Genomic DNA, 21,296 nt, shown 5'->3' with positions numbered 1-21,296 from the left:
AGTCATCTTCTGGGAAACCTTACATTCATCATTTAATAAAAACTTATAAACATTGAAACCCACCTAGATAGCCAGATGAAAAGTCAATAGACTCTTGGTTTATTATAGGAACACACAAAAAAGCAAGGTGCTAAGCACAGTGAGACCCTGTCTCTTAATAAAATACAAAATAGGGCTGGGGATACGGCTCAATGATTGAGTTCTCCTGAGTTCAATCCCCAGTACCAAAAAAAAAAAAAAAAAAAAAAAAAAAAAGAATGGACTGGAAAGGAATGACTATCAGAAAGGAAAACAAGTGAGAAAGCACTGTGAAAATAACTTTAAGTTATTTATACAGCTTCTGTTTATAAAATCAGTAAAAATAGAAGATGAAAGTCCTCCATTCACCTATCACCCCAACGTTAATGATCTTCTACATTAAAAATTTATGAAATATGAATTGTCCATGCAACACCCTGAATTCAAACCAATTTAGATTTTTTTAAAGACCAAAAAAAAAAAAAATCCCATTATGAATTAAATTAACTTAGTTGACAACCTAATGGACTTAATGTTTTGTTGTCATGAGAAGGGGAGAAAATAAAGTCTAGTCCTAAAATCTAACACAAAAGTATATCATAAATAGAACATAAATGCTATGAATTTTAGCATAACTGAGTTTCTAAGCACTTACCATTCTCAGGCTGAGTTTTCTTAAGTGAATCAATGAGAGTACTGACTGCTTTTAAAACAAATATGATTTCCGTTACTTGTTGTCTAAAAGAAATGAGAAATTATTTCCATCAAGATTTTAAAATATACTGTGAATACTGTGTGTCTTCAAGGTCTGTACACACAGATGTACTTCAGAAAAATACTGAACACAATGTAATTAAAAGTTAATGTTAATTTAAAATTATTACAAAAGGAAAAGTCATTTCATATATTATTTAAATAATAAGTACATATAAATATGTATATTTCAGTGTGCAAATTTGATTAGTAGCTATTCTTACTATAAATTATCAATTTAAAAGGGGCAAACTACTCATGCAAATCTAAATTTATTTATAAAATATTTCATGTAAATACTTAAATTTTGGAGGTAGAGATACTGGGGATTAAACTCAGGGGCACTCAAACACATCCCCAGCCCTATTTAGAGACAGGATCTCACTGAGGTGCTTAGCGCCTCACTTTTGCTAAGGCTGGCTTTGAACTTGAGATCTTCCTGCCTCAGCCTCATGAGACACTTGGATTACAGGCGTAGGCCACCATGCCTGGCACTACTTAAAATACTTTATAATGTGATTTTAAAACATCTTTACAAGAGTTTTTCATTGTTGTTAATTAATTAGTATAAGAAATTTGCCAAAAATTAAATGGAAATAGAATACACTTACCACTTGGCATATATTTTACCAGGCTGTTAAAAGCACATTCGAAATAGCAATGATATGCTAGGCAGAGTGGCCATATGGGTAATCCTAGTGACTCAGGAGAATGTGGCAGAAGGACCACAAAGTCAAAGCCAGCTTCAGCAACTTAGCAAGGCCCTAAGCAACTTAGTCTGACTCTGTCTCAAAATAAAAAATAAAAAAGGGCTAGGATGTGGCTCAAGTAGTTAAGTGCCCCTAGGTTAAATACTCAGTACCAATAGGAAGGAAGGAAGGGAGAGAGGGAGGGAGGGAGGTAGATAAATTGCAATGACACTTAATTTTCTAATAAACAAGAAACATGCTAGAAATTAACCCTAAGGTAGCACTATATGGAGACATTAGCAACAAAGAATGAACCTAGGAGTACAGGACCAACAAGAATAGCTTGTTTCTCCTGAAAGAAATAAACCTCTTCTGCTTTATAGTCCCCATTGCCCCCACTTATTCCTGACATGAGTTTGTTTTCATTTTATAGATAGGACCTTTCTAATACCAAAACATGGTACTATTTTAAGTCCTTTTTGTAGGCATAGAAAGTATTTTATTGTGCCGCAGTATAGCTTTTTAGAAAATTTAATAATACTGCAACAAACAGAATGACACAATATAACGCCAGGACATCCATAAATAAGGTCAATTTAAAGGTAATAGTTAAATACTCAGAACATAAAAACATAAAGGAAAATATGATTTCTGAAATCAATATATTATAATCTAATAAATAAAATAGCCCACTCAAAGCAACTTTATTTCTGTATTTCTAAATACACTTCAGAAATCAATTTTGATTACCAATTTTTAATCATGCCCATAACTAAATTACTAATACCTGTCTTTACAATGTTCTTTCATTTAAATTTAAATGTGAAGATTTATAATTTATGTTCTAGAAATTTCAAAATATGCTGAGCTATAAAAGAAGATTTATGAATGGCTAATAAGCATTAGTAATTAAATAAAAAGGTAAGCTATTATATGGCTCTTTTTCATTGATCAACTAGAAAAAGATGAAATAAATGATAAACTGGTAAACCATTTTAAAATGCTAAAAACTGAGGAAAGGATATTCATACATACACTTCTGGAAAATGTAAATTTCCAGACATAAATATAAACCTCTGGTAAGCAATTTAGTAATACATATAAAAAGCTTGAAATTTATTATAAGTAAATAAGAATGTACACAAAAATTTAAGGCAAGTGATTTGCCTCTCCTATGGTAATTTATGAGATGGAAGTCACAGTGATTTTCTTGACTCTTTCCTAACTTTGATAACTTTGTCCTCCCACATTATTTTCTGTCTGCTTCATTCACTTTGATTTAAGCTCTAATTTTTATATTTAAAAAATAGAGTTGCAATCCAACATTTCCTTCCTTTCTAAAATATAGAGTTTCAATCCATTTCCTGCCTCAGCTTCCCAAGCCTCTGGGATTACAGGCATGCACCACCATGCCTGGTGTCTACCCTAATTTATGATTGCATCTTTTGATGAATTCTGGTCTGTATACCAATTTTGATTAGCTTTGGCTTAGCAGAAAGGCCTAGAGCCCCTTCTACTGACAGAACTGGGATAGATGAGAAAGAGATCAGTTTGGGATCATGGGCTTATATATATATACAGACTAGATAAAAAAAAATCTAAGATATAAATAGTTGATATAGAGAGAAACCTAGAAATGACTATAAAACAAACATATTTCTAGAATGTAATTTATCTTCACTTTAGAGAAATAAGATCATGTCCTTATACATTTCTATCTAGAAATCTTTGGTAGAAGACATATTTAGGAATTCAATTTTTTTTTTCAGATTCAAAAAGGTAAATTAGTACATACTTCACATAGTACCTTAACCTCCACAAAGGGTCCAAAAAACCACCCCATAATAAAACACATTAATGTTATCTGCAGAAAAACCTATGAATATTTACACTGTATGGAATAAATAAAACTATGAACATCCTTAGTTCAGATCACTTAAGAAAACACTTGGTTTTCAGAGTTATCTTTTTTATTTTTGTTTTTTGGTATTTTTTATTAATAATCATGACATAAGTACATTTCCTTTAATAAAAAACACACCTTGGAAGAGGGCATTTACCACTTAATCTTTCATCCTCTATATAGCGATGTAGTACATCCTGAGACCTTTTTAAAAGCACTGAGAGTGCCATTCGTGAGATGTAGCCTTCTTGAGGTGTTGTGACTTTATTACTGAAGGAAAACTGGAGCAGTGTTTCAAAACACATTTTAGAAAATTCTTCTCTCAAACGAATATCAATCTCTGCTTCTGCAAAGTTAACAATTTTTGATGGTTAATAAAATGTCAAATTAATATACATCAATAACAACTCTACCAAACTAGAAATGTAAAGAAATTCTCAGTCTCAGAAAAAGTATTTATGACCAACCTATAACTAATCACACACACACACACACGTACATATATATGTGTGTATACATATAATGCATATATATATATTTATATAAAATGAACAGTTTTCCCCCTTGCAAGATTAAAAATAAGGCAAACCATCTACCCCATGTCACTTCTTCTATTCACCAATTTTCTTATCTAAGTTTTTTTATATCATTCAACAGCACTATAAAAATACTTCTAAATAAAACAATTTTCTGTGGGCCAAATGCAATAATCACTCTCTCCTCCCCTCTCTTGGCAACATCATGTTTGGAAGATGACTTCTTTTTCCAGTCTGGACTAGTTTTGTCTTCCAATCATGCTATTTAGTGGTGATCTAAAAGTAGTCTTTGGCCAACACCCTGGGAACCAATTTCATCCATCCTCCTTTTATATCTTATTTCCTAGATCTCACATCATTGTCTTTGCTTACTTCTTTGTTTTCATGGATGTTTGTGGGGTTGTTCGTTTTTGGTGGTACTGGGGATTTGAGTCCAGGGGTGCTTTACCACTGAACTACATCATCAGCCCTTTTTATTTTTTATTTTGAGACAGGGTCTTGCTAAATTGCTTAGGGCCTCACTAAGTTGCTAAGGCTGGCTTTGAACTTGCAATCCTCCTGCCTCAGCCTCCTGAACTGCTAGGATTACAAGTGAGTGCCACCGTGCCTGGCTCACGCAGCACAGTAGCTTCCTAAGAAAGACTGAATGGACAAAAAAAATTTTGAGACCTTATACTTCTGGAAAATGTCATCATTTTACTGTAATACTCAAAGTGTGGTTCCTAACAACATCAGCATCACAAGAGAATTTGTTAGAAATGTGATTCCTACTCCGGTCATACTGCAGAAGTAAATCTGGAAGTACAGCTTGTCCTCCATTATAATACATGCTAAAATTTGAGAATTAGTGTTCTGTATTAATACTTATCCAACAGTGTGCCTGGGTAAGAAACTTCATGTTAAAATCCTTTTCATTTACAATTCTAAAACCACTGCTTCAAGGGCTAAGGGTGTAGCTCAACTGAGTGCTTGCCTAGCATGCCTGAGGCCAGGGGACCAACCAATCCCCAATACTGCCAAAAAATAATAATAATAATTAAAAAACATCCACTGTTTCATGTTTTTAGCATCCAGTATTGCTACTAAGAATTCTAATGCTATTTTGGAATTTTTTCTTCCTGAGATCTTTAAGGATCTTTTGTTTATCCTAGGTATTTTGATATTTTTGATGGCATGCCTTATTGAAGGTCTTTTGTCTGACTTCATGATTTGGGGTATTAAGTGACCATTTTAAATATGTAGCTCTATTTCTTCAGTTTATTTCTTTGACAATTTCCTGTCCTAGATTTCTTTGTTCTTTCCTTTTGGAAGATCTGCTGTCTGATGTTTGACTGCCTGGATTTGTTTCCTTTCTTTTTGCTTATGTTGTTCATTTTGTTTTTACTTTATGTTATTGATGATTTCCTTAATTTTTTTCTGCCAACATTCACTAAATTTATTTCAGCTACAATATTTTTAGTGTTTGAGTTCTTATTGTTCCTTTTTCATAACATTTTTTGTTTCGTGATTATAAAAATCTTATCCCTTCAACGATCCTAATTATTATTGTGTTCTTATGTTTTCTACGGCTATGCATTTATCTGTTTCTTCCCAGTTTCTATTTTTTTTCCTGGTGGGGGTGGGGTTGTGTGTGCTAGATCAAGGGGTGCTTGATCACTGTAATGCTACATCCCCCAGTTCTTTTTATTTTTTGAGACAGGGTTCCTAAGTTGCTGTGGCTGGTTATGAACTTGTAATCCTCCTGTGTCAGTCATTTGACTTACTGGGACTACAGGCATGTGCTATTGTTCCCCACTTTCACAGTTTCTTTTCTTCCCTTTTCATTTATTTTGGTCTTTCTCTTTTCTGTCTGTGAATTGTGGATGTCAGGTCATACTTAAGAATGGAGAACCAATATGAGCACTGAGACTTCTTTACTTATAGGTGGGCCTTGTTTAGCAAGGAATGACTTTGTGTGTATATGTTTTTTAAAAAAGATACAAGTTAAAGCTCAGAAGATATTTGTGTCTTATGGCAAAAATATCTGGAAAGATGTCCATGTAGCTTTCTTATCTTGGTACATTTAGTACTATGAATAGATAGTATAAGAAACTGCTACAAAAAGAATACTTGGTAACTCAGCCCTCAATTAGCTTAGGATATTTATACCTAATTCTTAATGCATTTTATTAAAGATTATACGTGTGTGTGTTTGTGTGTACACACACCTTTTGTGTGTATGGGGCGGGGTACTGGGAATTAAATTCAGTAGCACTCTCTACTGGGCTAAATCCTCATTCTTTTGTTTTTAATTTTGAGACAGGTCTCACTACATTGCCCAGGATGGCCTTGAACTTGCAATCTTCCTGCTTCAGTCTCCTGAGTAGCTGGTATAACAAGTATGTTACCACCAGGCCTGGATACAGATATATATAGAACTATATTATAATACGATTATAAATATAATATAATTTAAAATATTATAAATGTATTAATTAATTAATTTGTACCAGGGATTGAATTTAAGGGTACTCTACCACTGAGTTACATCCCCAGCCCATTTTACTTTTTATTTCGAGACAGATTCTCACGAGGTTGCTTAGGGCCTCTCTAAATTGCTGAGTTTAGCCTCAAACTTGCAATCCTCCTATCTCAGCCTCCTGAGTAGCTGGGATTGCAGATGATTACATTATAAATGGACTTTAAATTTTTTTTCTCTGAGAGTCTCATGTTTGTTAAACCTGCAAGTTCCCAGGTTAGCTTTTAAAATTGTTAGGGCTAGGAAAAAACAAGTTTGTAAAGTAAGCTGTATGAGAGACATCTAGTGGTCAGACTGCATATATAAATGTTCTTTAAAGTACTCAGCACAAAATACTAGTCACAACTCCAATAAATTCTGCGGATTAAGAATATACACTGCATAAATTTACAATTTTTAAATAATCATGCTGAAAAAATACATTGGGATGCCACAATTACATTTAAGACTTAAGCAGAGGTTTAGATTTTTAAAAAATACCAAAAACCAACTTATATATCACCTCCCAAATAAGGTACAATGATGGGATAGAAAGAAGCACACAGTTCTTTTTAGTATGAACTTGGCCTCCAGCCTTAAGATTGTGGGCAATTTTTTCAACCATACTGAATCCCTTTCCCCTTCTATAATATCACAATACCTATCCTCAAAGAAATATTTTGAAGAATAACAGAATAGTATTTTGTATACAGCAGTCATTCATTAAATGTTCCCTTAATAAATATTTAAGGTATCATGTTTTTCCCTCCCATATGGACTAATTCTGTAATTCATAGTTCTGAGAGGTTAGTATTAATATTTTCATTTAAAAAATGACAGAAGTGAGAGTTAAAAGAAGTTAACCAAAATAATAAGTGGCATCCATGACCTCACAAAACTGGTAACTGTGGTCAGCCTCTACGTCTATATCAGATTACATAAGTGCTAGGTCATTTAATTAATCATTTTACAAATGTAACTATACCACAGAATATTTACATTTTTCCTCATAAGGTTTAATGTTCTATATTACCTTCCTAAAAATTACCCTACCAGTCTCCAATTTATATTTACTACAGAGAGTAAACATTTTATATGACTTTCTAACACCTAAAAATAAAAAAAAAAATCATTAAAATAACATACCTGTAAATGAAGAAGACTGAGAATGTATGGAGCCCTTGTTAAGCATAGTCATTATCTGACCAACAAATTCCTTAGGAATAAAATTGGCATAAGGTAGTATCTCAGTGCTAATAAGCTGAACTACCTAAAAAAAAGAAAAAATTCAAATGCATTTTTTCTTCTTGAAAGAGACTAACTCATAACTTCTAGAGTAAATTTTAAAATTTATTTTGAAAGGAAATCAGTTAAAGAACCCTCCTAATATTAGTATATAAACATTTTTTAGGTTTACTGTACTTGATAACTAGTCTGTTTCCCTCATCTATCAAAACAGTCAATACTATAACTATTTACTATGCCATCATTTGGATTCATGTTGATCTTCCGCATAACTATAAGGAGAGCTATAGAAAGAAAATAGCCAGCATATGAAACTTACCCATATTAGAATAAAATATCCCAAATTAAGATTTAAATCACCTTCTTACAATGAGAAACTATGAGCTATAAGAGAATTTACTTGTTTTCATTTTGATCAAATAATTTATTTCTAACATACAGCTTATTATTTTGTCCTCTAAAGAAAAAGAAAAATTCACATAAGTATTAACACAGTAATGTCAAAAAGGCAATGTTTTATATATATATGTGATGATGCCTATGCTTTTTAAATGTACATTTTAAAATAACTTTATTTATTTAAAAGTTCCTCTAACTTAAAGAAAAAAGATCCCAAAAGGCCATCAACAAAACATCCATAGCTAAAAAAACTGCTTCTTCAAATTCCATTTATAATCCTCAAAATGTATTATTAAAAAAACTATTGCCTTAATAATTCTGCAAGCTGTATGTACAGCTGGTTAAAAATGAAAAAACACTAAGCAAGTCACTGATCTGAAATATAGATACCTGGCATGCCAAATTACAGAATAAACATTTAAATACACATACATGTTCACTTATGGATTTATTTTAGTGAATCAACCTGCTTTTTAATAAACTTATTAAATGGATAGACAACATTCATATAGCAAAAGACTATAAGAAATCGTAAGGGATCATTTTTAGAATGTCAGTGCTTTAAAAATCAACCTTTAATCTGTAAGAGTTTTAATACTTTTAGGTTCAGTCTTAACCTATTTACCTTATTCTGTTAGCAATTTTATAACTTCAATATTTCTACTATTTGGTTTTCACAAATGATCACAGAAAAACGTTTTAAATAGCTTCCTCACCTCAACATCAATATTTTCATTTCTTTGAAACTCTTGAATAGAGAGATTATCTGGAGGTATGCTAAAAAACAAACAAAATACCAGGTTTTTAATAGTAAAATAGTCCCTGGAAAAACAAACAGAAAATAGATAAACAGTACTCAAATGATAAAAAATTATATCTTTCCACCCAGGTTGGGACATTGTTATTTATGTCAAAGAATACTATTTCTAATTAACATTGTTAAATATTTTAAAAACTAGGCTAATTACAAATATAAAAACTCTTAACTATAAAAACACTTGGTCCAATTATTACCCTGTGTGCATAGATGATTACATGACCTGTGTAAGTCTACAGAATGTACAACCAGACAAATGAGAAGTTATACTCCATTTATGTATGATGGGTCAAAATGCATTCTACTTTCATGATAACTAATTAGAACAAATAAAAAATATTTAAAAAAATTTTTTTAAATTACAGAAACACTAAAAAAAAACCCACTTTGGTCCAATTCCAAATTAAAAACCGGTAGCACTAAACTTCTTTCAGTACTATGAAAAAGAAAGAAAGGTAAAGATATTGCCTCATCTGCAACTGCAGTAAAAATTATCGTAATGGTATCTGAATTCACTTAAGGCAGTGACTTAAGAGAGCCCGGGTCAAGCTGCTGAATTATTTACTCAGAGACAAATTAAATCATTAGTGTGTAATAAATATAATGTATTAAAGTTCTATACAAAAAAAGAGAACAATTGCAAAGAGGAGGGCTAATTCAGAATTTATAAAGCATATAATTATTTCAACAATAACAGAGGAAATAAATAATTCTGAGAAAACAAATGGGAATTTCAGACTCTGGCTCACATGAATGAATAATAAAATGGTCATGAACATAAACAGTGAAATATTAACTATTTAAAACTGCTGAAAGGGGCTGGGGTTGTGACTCCATGGTAGAGTGCTTGCCTAGCATGTATGAGGCACTGGGTTCTATCCTCAGCACCACATAAAAATAAACGAATAAAAATAAAGGTATAAAAAATACAATAACAGTTTTAAAAAACTGCTGAGAATAGGATAGTATTATTACAATAATAATGATGGCTAAAATTAGACATTATAATAAGAGCTTTATTTGTATTAATCTCACGTTCCCACAGCAATCCCATGCAGTATTATAATTATCCTTTAATCAAGAGAAAACCGGGGCTTCAAATGGTCAGTAACATGCCCAAGACCACAAGGCTACAATCTGAACCTGATTTATCTGATATTTAAGCCTATACTGTTCTCTTTTATGTTGTAATATAACAATAATGATAGTACACTTGGGTTTAGAGGTATTTACAGTTCTGTACCTAGGACATATGGGAGTGGACCTTGGTTGCATGATTTCCACATTTTTCATTCAACAAATATTTGCTGAGCACCAACTACTTTGTATCAGGTATTATATTCTTGGTGTTCAAGATCCAGTTGTGAACAAGACAGACTCAGTCCAGGTGTTATGGAACTTACATTCTAGTGTACAAGTCCTCAACTAACTCTATAATCTAGTAGTAGGAACTAGAGGAAAAAAATTACAAAGACATGAACCCAAACCTAAACCAATGGCAGGAATTTTATAACCACTACCAGCAAATTAGCTTCACAAATCCTATCTGTATCTCTAGATAAAATTTGTTTAATTCTAAGTTACAACCAAGGAATGTACATGTCTATAGTCATACTAAAAGATCTGTGATAATGGTGGAGATAATTAATGATGGGTTACTAATTAAAAAAAAATAAGCCTTGCACAGAAGAGCATGCCTGTAATCGATCAAACTACTCAGGAGGTTGTGGCAGGAGGATTCCAAGTTCCAGGGCAGCCTCAGCAACTTAGTGAGACACTGTTGCAAAATGAAAAGGGGCTAGGCACGTAGCTCAGTGATTGAGTAGCATGTGTGGAGTTCTGAGTTCAATTCCCAGTACCTCAACCAACACACACACACACACACACACACACACACACACACACACACACACACCATATATACATCCATCTTATCGGGAACACACACAAATAATATTAATGCTATTTGCATCATGTATCAGAAATACCAGACTGGGTTGTCACATAAAATGTAAGAGAGGAGAGGTACAAACAAGACTAATAACTGAAAATTTTACTCCTCTTAATCACAATACTGTAGATAAAAATTGCCTATATAAGACTTAAATTCTCTGCATTTAAAGAGCACATTATTTTTTTAAAAAATTTTTTTGTAGGTGTAGATGGACAGAATGTTTTTATTTATTTTTATGTGGTGCTAAGGCTAGAACCCAGTGCCTCACACATGCTAGGCAAGTGCTCTGCCACTGAGCTACAGCCTCAGCCCAAGAGTACAGCAATTTTTAACAAATTATTTTCTAGGATTTTATCTAAAAATTAAAAAAACAAAAACAAAAACAAAAAAACCTTCAAACTGATATAGTATTATTTGTACTTTTTATCAAATTCTCTCTGTATGGTATATTAAATTTTTTATTGAGATAGGAGTCACATGTAATCAAATTCATCCTTTTAAAGTATAGAATTTAGTGATTTTCAGCATATTCATAAAATTGTACAACTATCACCATTTAAAATCCAGAACATTTTTATCAACTGTACCCAGTAGCAGTCACTCCCCATTTTCTCCCTTCTCTGACTCCTGGAAACAAATAATTTACTTTCTATTTCTATGGATTTGCCTATTCTGGATACATCACATAAATGAAACGTACAATATATGACATTTTGGGTCTGGTTTCTTCCCACCTGGCATACTTTGAAAGTTCATCCATGTTAATAGCATGCATCAGTCCTTTTATTTTATTATTTCAGTCCTTTTTATGGCTGAATAGCATTCTGTTGTATAAATAAACCACACTAAATTTATCCATTCATCAGCTGACAGATATTTGGGTTGTTCTCGTTTTTTGGCTATTATAAATAATGCTGCAGTGAATACTAGCATACAAATTTTTGTATAAATATGTGTGTTCAACTGTTTTGGATAGTACTTAGTAATTTTTCTTAAGACACATGGTTTTGCTGTGTTGTACAGGCTGGCCCTAACTACTAGGTTCAAGCAATATTCCTGCCTCAGTCACTCAAGTACCTGGAGTTACAGGCATATGCTACTGTGCCCAACTTAGTACTTAGTGATTTTTAATGTACTAAATACAGACCATAAATTGTATGATTTCCTGATAGCCCACTGTGTACACTAGAATAAGTACCATGTTTTGGTATTAAAAGTTTGGCTGAATGAATTTCTAATAGACCTGAAGTGTCTACCAGATTACAGTCCCTATGTTTTTCAATTCTGTTACCCTTTTTCTTATTTAAATTATTTACTTATAACACCCCTTAATGAGGTCCAAAGCCTTTCTTTTCTTCAAGTTGATTTTGATTTTACTTGTATTTTTTTTGTTATTAGATTACTTTGCAAAGCAGCTTACAGATCAAAAAATGGAGGAATATCATGGAAAAAGATATGATTATTCGTGGAGGCTTAATATGTATAAATCAGTTAAAGAATTCAAGAATATATCAACATAGAAGACACTGATTTTCTAAAATAATTTTCCTCTTGTAACACCAAGTGGGGCTCAGATTAAAAAAAAATCAATCTTCTTAGTTTCATTAAGTTAAAAATCATAATTCCTTAATTATGTTGCACTCATATGGTCTTATATGTATGATTCCTGTCTTACAAAACATTGCAAAAAGCAAAAAAATACCACTGACCATGGATAATGTACTTAGTGGATAAATGCGGAACCCAGCCATGTTTTATATATAGTCTAACAATCTACTAATCAATTACTTTGTTATTGAAAAAACAACATGGTTTTAGAGCAACTGCATATATCATGTGCCAATTTCTGAAAAATTGTCTTAATCTTTTAAATAAATGAGCTGACCTTTTAGTAAAAAGAAAGTCTTCAAAAGTGTTGGCTAGTTCTGGCCACATACTGTCAAATTTTCCAGAAGAAGCATGCTGTCGGGCAACAGGTAGCCCAATAGAAAGAACTTTGAGGAGTGAAGATACTGCTAGCTTCCATGTGCTTTCAGAAGGGCAGGAATACTTCAAACTGAGAGGAACTCTAAGAGCCTGAAAATAAAGATAGTCTAAGATAAGTATTAATTAAAACACACACATACAACTTAATAAATTACTTAAGAACAAAATACTAAAGCAGAGAGAAAAATAATAGCATAGGTATTTTCAGTCAGAGAAGATGTTATTTTTTTAGAAAGGCAGAGTCTCAAACATGGTCCTCAAATCTAATTCCGAAAAAATATATTATTTAATTATTAAAAACATATTATTTATTTATTTTGGATGCTGGGGATTGTGGTGCTAAAAGCACATATTTTTCCACCGAGTCCTACACCCTCAAATTCAAAAGATGTACTTTAAAATCCTGTCTTTATCCTCTAAACAATAACTCTAAAGAAATAAGGTTTCGAATTTCAGGGTTTTTAAAAATATATATATTTTTAGTTGTTGATAGACCTTTATTTTATTTATTTATATGTGGTGCTGAGAATAGAATCCAGTGCCTCACACATGCCAGGCAAGTACACTACTGATGAGCCACAGCCCCCGCCCTGAATTTCAGTTTGTCATTATAAAAAAGGGGGTTATTATTTAAAAAGTTAAAGAGTAAGAAACTTACAATTTTGCACTTTTTCTCAACTTGACACTATGGATTTAGAAAATCATACCATTTTTGTTCTAAGAGAAAAGTAATTTCATTGATGTGGCTCCCCCATCCAAAAGAGGTTAATACTGCTTATATTTTTCCATTAATGGTTAGGGGAGAGAAAACATAACCTAAAATGTCATTACTTTGAAGTTTTATCTCTAAAATTCTTTGAATTTTATATTCCATTCTAATATTTTTATGTATCTTTCTTTTCCAAATATTTTAATGAAACTGAAAATTCAATTAATATGACTTACCTTTGACTATCAAAAGTACAGGAGTAGAGCATCTGAGTTATGTATAGTGCCCAAGATGTTAAGACTCTTTTAAAAAATTGGTCAATTTTTCAAAAAAATGGCTTTTGTATAAATAATTTGGTGATTGAGAATGAACTTTTTGGGTCATAGTTCTTTCAGCAATTAGAAGACTAGACTGACAAAACTATTATGGCAAACTATCCCAGAGGATCAATCACTAGAAATTTGGTATCACCTTAAATAATCTGCGTTAGAGATAAAATTCAGCTTTTACATAAAAAATTCTAAGAGATAAATTTTTATATTTCAAGGATATAATACCTAGTGTCATCCTCTGCCACCCAATTTAATGTATGAATCATTGCCTATTTGCATGAAACAGGCCTCCAAGAACAGATATTAGTCTACTCAGAATCTACTTACTGCTTTCCCATGCATGTACTTCCACAAAACCTATTTCTTTTCTGAGGAGCTATCTCCACTTCCAGGTTGGGAATTCAGGTAAAGACATGCTTAAGTTAATAAGATAATCAAAACATGTCGCTTCCCTGTCCATGTGAACTGGTTCAAGAATGGGTACAGACTGGGCATAGTGGCACACACCTGTAATATCAGCAGCTTGGGAGGCTGAGGTGGGAGGATTTTGAGTTCAAAGCCAGCCTTAGCAACTTAATGAGGCCCTAAGGAACTCAGTGAGACCCTATCTCTAAATAAAATGTAAAAAAAGGCTGGGGATGTGGCTCAGTGGTTAAGAGCCTCTGGGTTCAATTCCTGGTACCCCCTCCACCCACAAAATGGGTATGGGACCAAAGCTGGTCCATCTTCTAACATTAATTTTAATAATTTAAGAATGTGGTAAAAAACTGTGTGTACATGTATTTATGTGCTCACACACACAATCCTTTTACTGGATATGTGGAGAAACACAGTTAGGATATACTCAACCCTTAGAAAGCAAAACAGAGAAAGAAATTTGAGTTTTAATGATACTGTTAAACCACTGGATCAACCAGTCCTAAAGTCCTCTATCTTTGAATTTTCTAATTAAGCATACTGAAAATTCTCTTTATTGCTAAAGCTAATCAGAGTCTGACTGTATGTGATTTGTAACCAAAGGAATACTAAATGCCACACAGATCATTTTCAGTAAACATTTCATAACTCAAATTTAGATAAAAGAAAATTATGATAGACTTCTGCAATTAATATCTTATTGAATATTAAGCACAGTTGATCTATTCAACTGGAACATCTTATTTCTTAGAATGTTTAAAGAAATAATACAGGAGTAAGTGTACAATAAGTGTACAACGGTGTATGCTCAGTAAATGCATACTGAACTGGGAAATTTAGTTTCGGACATCACAGGTATCCAATTTCTAAGAAAAAAAGAGCATTGTCCAATTAAACACAATATAATGAAGTAAGAAGTGGTATCAACAAAGTGTTTGAGAGTACAGAAAAGGGATCATTTAATTCCTTTAAAAATACAAACTGTGTAACTCCAGCTACTTGGGATACTAAGGCAGATGATTTGAGGCCATCCTGAGCAACTTAGAGATGCTGCCACAAAATAAAATAATAAGGGCTGGCAATATAGCTTGTAAAGTACTTGCTAAGCATGCATAAGACTCTCTAGTACTGCAAACAAAAACCAAACCACTGATGATGTAATGGCATTCCTCAGTGTTTGAGCTTTCAATGATTGAAAAATAAAGTCTGATATTATGATGATTTTTAAAACCTGCAGGTACCTTTTCAGACTTATTCCGGGTTCCATGACCTATCTAAACGGAATTTCTCTAGATTTCTTGAAAATATTCCATCATCTTAATTTAGCTAAAATGCCTCCCTGTCTGTTTTAGCAAACTCTCACTCCTCCAAGTGTCATTTCTGTTAATCCTATCCCAAATCCTCTCAGCGGTTCAATTATTTGTCTGTGGTAGGAAATAATTTTTTTACTTAGCATTGACTATTTGGCAAGACAAGCATCATTAAATGTTCAACAAATTCTCTTTGCTATAGTTAGGACATGTAAGTAATATTGCAATTATCCTGTCACAGATAAGAAACACTCTCAAATAAATTCATTTGCCCAAACTCAAAAGGCAAGAAGTAAACAGCAGACACTATTTGAAGTAAGGTCTACCTGAATAAAAGTGACCTTTACTCTATGGTCTTCACTTAGCACTCAGCATACTCTATCATTTATTACATAAGAACTTATCTACATTTTTATAATCTCCAGTATTTAGATAGTACCTGGTACATAGAAATGCTTAAAAATATGTTCAAAAAATGAAGAATGAAGGGAGAGTTTTGGGAGATATGTGTTGAGGAATAGAAAGAAGTATCACAAAATTCAGGGGAAAAAAGAAATTTAAGAAGGTAGAGCCGAAGTATTCCCATTCTATAAAGAAGATAAAGAGTAAGAAAACAACAGATTTGAAAATTTGGTTTTCTACCACTTCAGAAATCAGTTTCTATAGAGTAATATGGACATAAGCCAACATGTAGTAAGAGTAAGTGGTGGCTAGATGAAGGCCACAAGTTGTCATATGGGATTTGGAAATAAAGGAAAGCAAAAAGAGGACGGCAATTTGTGTAGGACGTATGGAAAGTGGTGACTTGGATCCCGATCTCTGACTACATCACGGCTGTATTTGTGCTGGGAACTTTCTGTGCAAAGACACAGGTCAAGATTGCCCAGTTGCTATGATGACGCCTGAAGTGGCTCTGTGCAAAGGCATGAAGTTGTATCAGTCTGGACCTTGAGCTCAGGCACCAGCTCCCAGAGATAGAGATTTTTTTTTTTTGGGGGGGGGGGTGTGGGGCGCAGGGTACAGGGGATTGAACTCAGGGGCACTTGACCACTGAGTCACATCCCCAGCCTTTCTTTGTATTTTATTTAGAGACAGGGTCTCACTGAGTTGCTTAGTTACCTCACTGTTGCTGAGGTTGGCTTTGAACTTGTGATCCTCCTGTCTCAGCCTCCCAAGCTGCTGGAATTACAGGTATGCATCACTGCGCCAGGCAGGATAGAGAATTCTGAGCACAACAAGATAACACTAATATCTCATCAGTGCTGGGTCCTTTAGTCTGTGTGCTTTGCAGAAATTTTCCCACAAATAACTTTTTTTTTTTTTTAGATATCTTTATTTTATAAATTTATTTTTATGTGGTGCTGAGGATTGAACCCAGGGCCTCGCATGTGCTAGGCAAATGCTCTACCACTGAGCCACAATCCCAGCCCACAAATAATTTTTAATGATAAAACTTATTTAATAAACATGCTGAGCTTATCTCTGGGTTACTGTTTGTCCATCAGAGGACAGTGTTCCACCACTGGTCCCACCTTTCTCTCTCTATGTGTTTTTCTTTTCTCAATCCCCATTGCCTCTAGATTTCTGAATTAATACCTGTACTGGTCACAACAAGGAAGTAGAGTTAAGAGAAAGTTTTTTTGTTTTTGTTTTTTTGGGTACTAGGGATTGAACCCAGAGGTGCTTAACCACTAACCCACATCTCCAGCCCTCTTTATGTTTTATTTTGAGACAGGGTCTCCAGCATGCATACATACTACAGCGTCCAGCAAGAGAAAGTTCTTGTAGTATAAAAGGCTTAATCATTTTTCGCAGGATGTATAAGATGCAGAAAGAATCACCAAAAAAAAAAAAAAGTTAGGAAGAAGCCAAAAGCAAGAGAAGGAACAGAGAAAGACCATCTTTCTTGATGGAAGAAAGTAAACTGGTCTGTATTTATTTAGTAAACAGAAGGTATATCCACAGGCTAGGGAAGAAATCTGTCAGGTTTGTTCTTCAAAATAGAGGGGAGGGTTGGGAGTGTCAGTGATAGCCTGTTTGCCTAGCATATTCAAGGCCTGGGGTTCAATCCCCAGTATCACACACACAAAAAAATAAACAAACAAACAAAAACAACAACAACAAAAAAAACAAAATAGAAGGGGAAAGATGAAATACAAGGAATGAGACACAGTCAACAAGAGATAAATTTTAAAAATCATTGTTCACACACTAAGGAACTGACTTTTAAAAACAGTCTACATGATCATTAAACTAATGGTCTACATTGTTAATTTCTCCCTGAACACTAGTCAACATTGAGGGTTGAGGTATATATACTGTCTTAAGAGACAGGATTATCATTGTGTTACATGGCAAAATTTAAAAACTGTAACAAATCTACCAAATCTACTGCACACTTTTTTTCTTTCTTTTTCTTTTTCTCTCTCTTTTTTTTTTTTTTTTTTTTGCAGTTCTGGGGATTAAACCCAGGGCCTCATGTGAGCTAGGCAAGAACTTTACAACTGAGCTATAACCGCCAGTCTGCACACTTGTTCTTAAATGTTTCATTAAAAAGACCTCATGGTTTAGAAAAATGGCTTGCTAAATACAATTCACGAATGTTGAGGACATGTTATTAAATAAACAATAAGAAGTATTTTTCATTTATCCCAATATAATGCTATTACCTAAAGAGTAATTTCAGTGATATAGTCATAAAAGTATAGAAATGAAAAAAAATACCTTAATAATATTCTGTAGAACTTTCTCATTCACCACTGCTTTATGACAGGCTGTTTTTTGGTATAAATCCACAACTACTTCTAAAGACCTTTCAGCAAATGGTACATAATTCAAGGCTACCCATTCCGCCTAGAAAGTAATATTTTCACAGAGAGTTAAAAAAATGGGATTAAAGAAAATTATGTTGTTTTAAAAACAAAAAAAAGTTTTGTCTTAAAGTTCAGGCCTTGGTCTTAAGTCAGATCACATTACATGCAAAGTTCTCGAAGAGATATGTGCTAAATGAAAAAATAATTTTTAGCCAGGCAAAAATTAACACTATTGGAAAAAGCAGAGAGCATTTCTATGAAGAACTGGGAAATACATACTTAATTTGTTGCCAATAGGTTAGGACAATTTTAGGAACTTTAACTCACCGGTGCAAATAGTTGGATCTATTGTGATTCCATTGTGTTGCAAGACAAATAGAATGAGAAAAGTTAATACATATTAAAACTACTTTTTGGACTATATAAACTATAATTTTTTTATGTTGGGTGAACAAAATCAGCATATGCATGCATTTAGAAATTGACTTTTCCCCTAAGCCCAAATGAAGTCAAAATTTGACTATTGCTATAAAAATGTTTTACATAAAATCCAACTAAATTTCACACCAGTAATAGACAACTTCTTATTCAGTACACACATATTTCTTCATTTTGTATTGTAAATATCTATTTTAGATAAGATTAGGCTTAGGGGTTTAAAAGCTGCTTTGTAGTGCGATAGGGCAACCAAGAAAAAGGTTCCAAGGAATTTACCCTTTTTCAAGAAACATGTACTAGAGAGTAACATGAAAGGTAAAACTTTCTGAAGAACTTCTTGGGAAAGTCATAAACCAGGAGGAATGAACACAGAAATGGTTTCTCAAATAATATTCTGTTCAGCTTAAATTGTTAACAGATACCTGTAAGTTTATTTTGAATAAAAATTCTTTTTCTGAGATAAAGTGCATCTTAATTGGAACTGACCATATGTGAATTAAAAACATTCTTTTTCCAAGATAATCAAAGTCCATCTTAAGTGGAATTGACTGTTTTTATAAGCCATGAAATCTCACAGAATAAATAAAATTTATAGTAAATTACCTGATTATATTTTGCATTTGCAATGTGCTTTGTTTCCAGCTGTCCATACTGTGGAGGTTTACAGGAAAATTCTACAAATGCCAGTAACTGGTCAAATATAGCTGGATACATTATCTGCATGTTTTCTGGTCCTACACAGATGGCCTAAAAAGCAAAATATGAACATTAGAATGCAGAAGTTCTTCACTATATACATATCTGGTTAACCCAAGAATCTTAAAGACTGTACTATTTTATGTCAGTATTATACCATCTTTTATATACTTTGAAAGATATTTAAACTATTTAAAACTATTATTGAATAAAATAAAAATAATAAAATAGCCTCAAAGTGTTAATCAGCTTTTAAAAATGCTTGTTAATAAAGCACAATTTATTTCTTAGCACAGAAGAAAAGGGGCAAGTACTTAAAGTCCCAGGCAGTCCTGAGGTTCTACAACTGATTTGTTCAGTAATACAGCTATCAGAATAAAAGTGCTTCACTGACCAAGATGATACTGGTTTCTACTTAAGTGATATCAGTTCACTGAAATGATAGATCATTTCTGCATCATGCCTGGTCTACCAACCTTAACAAATAATCATGTGCACTACAGTTGGGAAAATAAGTCATCTATAAAAATTTGTTTTAAAAAATTACATATTAAATTTAACAGGCTAAATATTTAATGTCTAATTTCTCTGAATAAATCTGATTTAAAACAAGAAAATATTTTAATACAAATTAATAACATATCATTTTAATGAATACTAGCTAGTTTCTCTAGATATATTACTTCAAATAATTAAACAGAAAGAATAAAATGTATATCCTGATACTGTAGATTATGACTTCAAATATGCTAAAAATATTTAAATATTTATTGGCAATATTTATGGAGTATTTAAAATACCATTGTGTTGTACAAAATAAAAAACATAATCACTGTACACTTAAAAGGGTATTTTGAGTGTACCCTCAAAACACTAAACTAAAATTTAAAGTTTTATTTATTTATCTTTATTTTTTTATTTTACTGAGTATATTTTACTCAGGGCCTTACACATGCTAGAAAAGCATTTAAAAATTTTAAGAAAAAACTTTAAAAAATATTTTTTTATACAATCTGTGGCTTTTTAATTTTTTTAAATTTGTTCTAATCAGTTATACATGACAGCAGAATGCTCTTTGATTCACTGTACACAAACAGAGCACAATTTTTCACTCCTCTGGTTGTATAAGAAGTAGGGGCACAACATTTGTGCAATCATACACGTACCTAGGGTAGTGATGTCTGTCTCATCCCACCATCTTTCCTACCCCCATTCCCTCTCTCCTCCCCTCCCTCACCTTTGCCCAGTCCAAAGTTTCTCCACTGTCCCATGCCCCCCCATCTATGGCTTTTAAAACTTATCAGATTATTTTATCCCGGCCTCCTAGTCATTTATCTATGACTAAAATTTAGATAAAACTGCACTGAGATAAAAAGCAGATAAGCAAGGGCTGTCCACACATAAGTTAGATCATCCTACAATTACAGTGTAGTAAAATACAATAAAGAAATCTAATAACAACTCTCAACATTTGGTTATTTTTCTCAAAAACAGTGAATAGAGACCTTGAATAAAATTTATACATTCTAAAGAAAATTATCTTTTCTGACTGCTTCTAATAGTTCTACTTTCTTCTTTATTAACCTTTTGCTGGGATCTCAACTCTTGGAAGTAAACAAGTGGTAATTAATTATAGTGGATACTGTCACCACTCTAAGTGTTGGATGCTCTAATCGTGTGGATGCTCCAGAAAGCTAAGTATCACAATTTCTTTAGAAGTATTTTACATGATAGTATTTTTGATTATGCATTTGATTTCCAATGGTCTTTTTTTGAAAACATAC

The 21,296-nt window shown here is 32.8% G+C and overlaps 1 protein-coding gene across 6 annotated transcripts in view; it reads right to left on the bottom strand.

Moving 5' to 3' along the window:
• Window positions 1-21,296, bottom strand: part of MON2 (MON2 homolog, regulator of endosome-to-Golgi trafficking) — a 112,381-nt gene that overhangs the window by 7,918 nt on the left and 83,167 nt on the right. For 5 of the 6 annotated variants that reach the window (XR_014024070.1, XM_081309961.1, XM_081309963.1 and 2 more), the window contains 8 exons: window positions 19,420-19,563; window positions 18,706-18,723; window positions 18,290-18,418; window positions 12,697-12,887; window positions 8,757-8,817; window positions 7,543-7,666; window positions 3,502-3,709; window positions 674-756 (listed from right to left, as the gene is read on the bottom strand). Coding sequence is in view for 5 of the 6 variants with exons in the window: in XM_081309961.1 (XP_081166087.1) it covers window positions 674-756; window positions 3,502-3,709; window positions 7,543-7,666; window positions 8,757-8,817; window positions 12,697-12,887; window positions 18,290-18,418; window positions 18,706-18,723; window positions 19,420-19,563 (958 nt within the window). In the remaining variant the exon portion in view is untranslated. The remainder of the gene's footprint in view (window positions 1-673; window positions 757-3,501; window positions 3,710-7,542; window positions 7,667-8,756; window positions 8,818-12,696; window positions 12,888-18,289; window positions 18,419-18,705; window positions 18,724-19,419; window positions 19,564-21,296) is intronic. The other variant, XM_081309962.1, reaches the window with a different exon arrangement.

The sequence above is a fragment of the Spermophilus citellus genome, assembly GCF_964194105.1.
Source record: "Spermophilus citellus genome assembly, chromosome: 10".
Lineage (NCBI taxonomy): Eukaryota > Metazoa > Chordata > Mammalia > Rodentia > Sciuridae > Spermophilus > Spermophilus citellus.
Note: the sequence above shows the minus strand (reverse complement) of the source record. Positions and strands in the feature narration are given on the sequence as shown.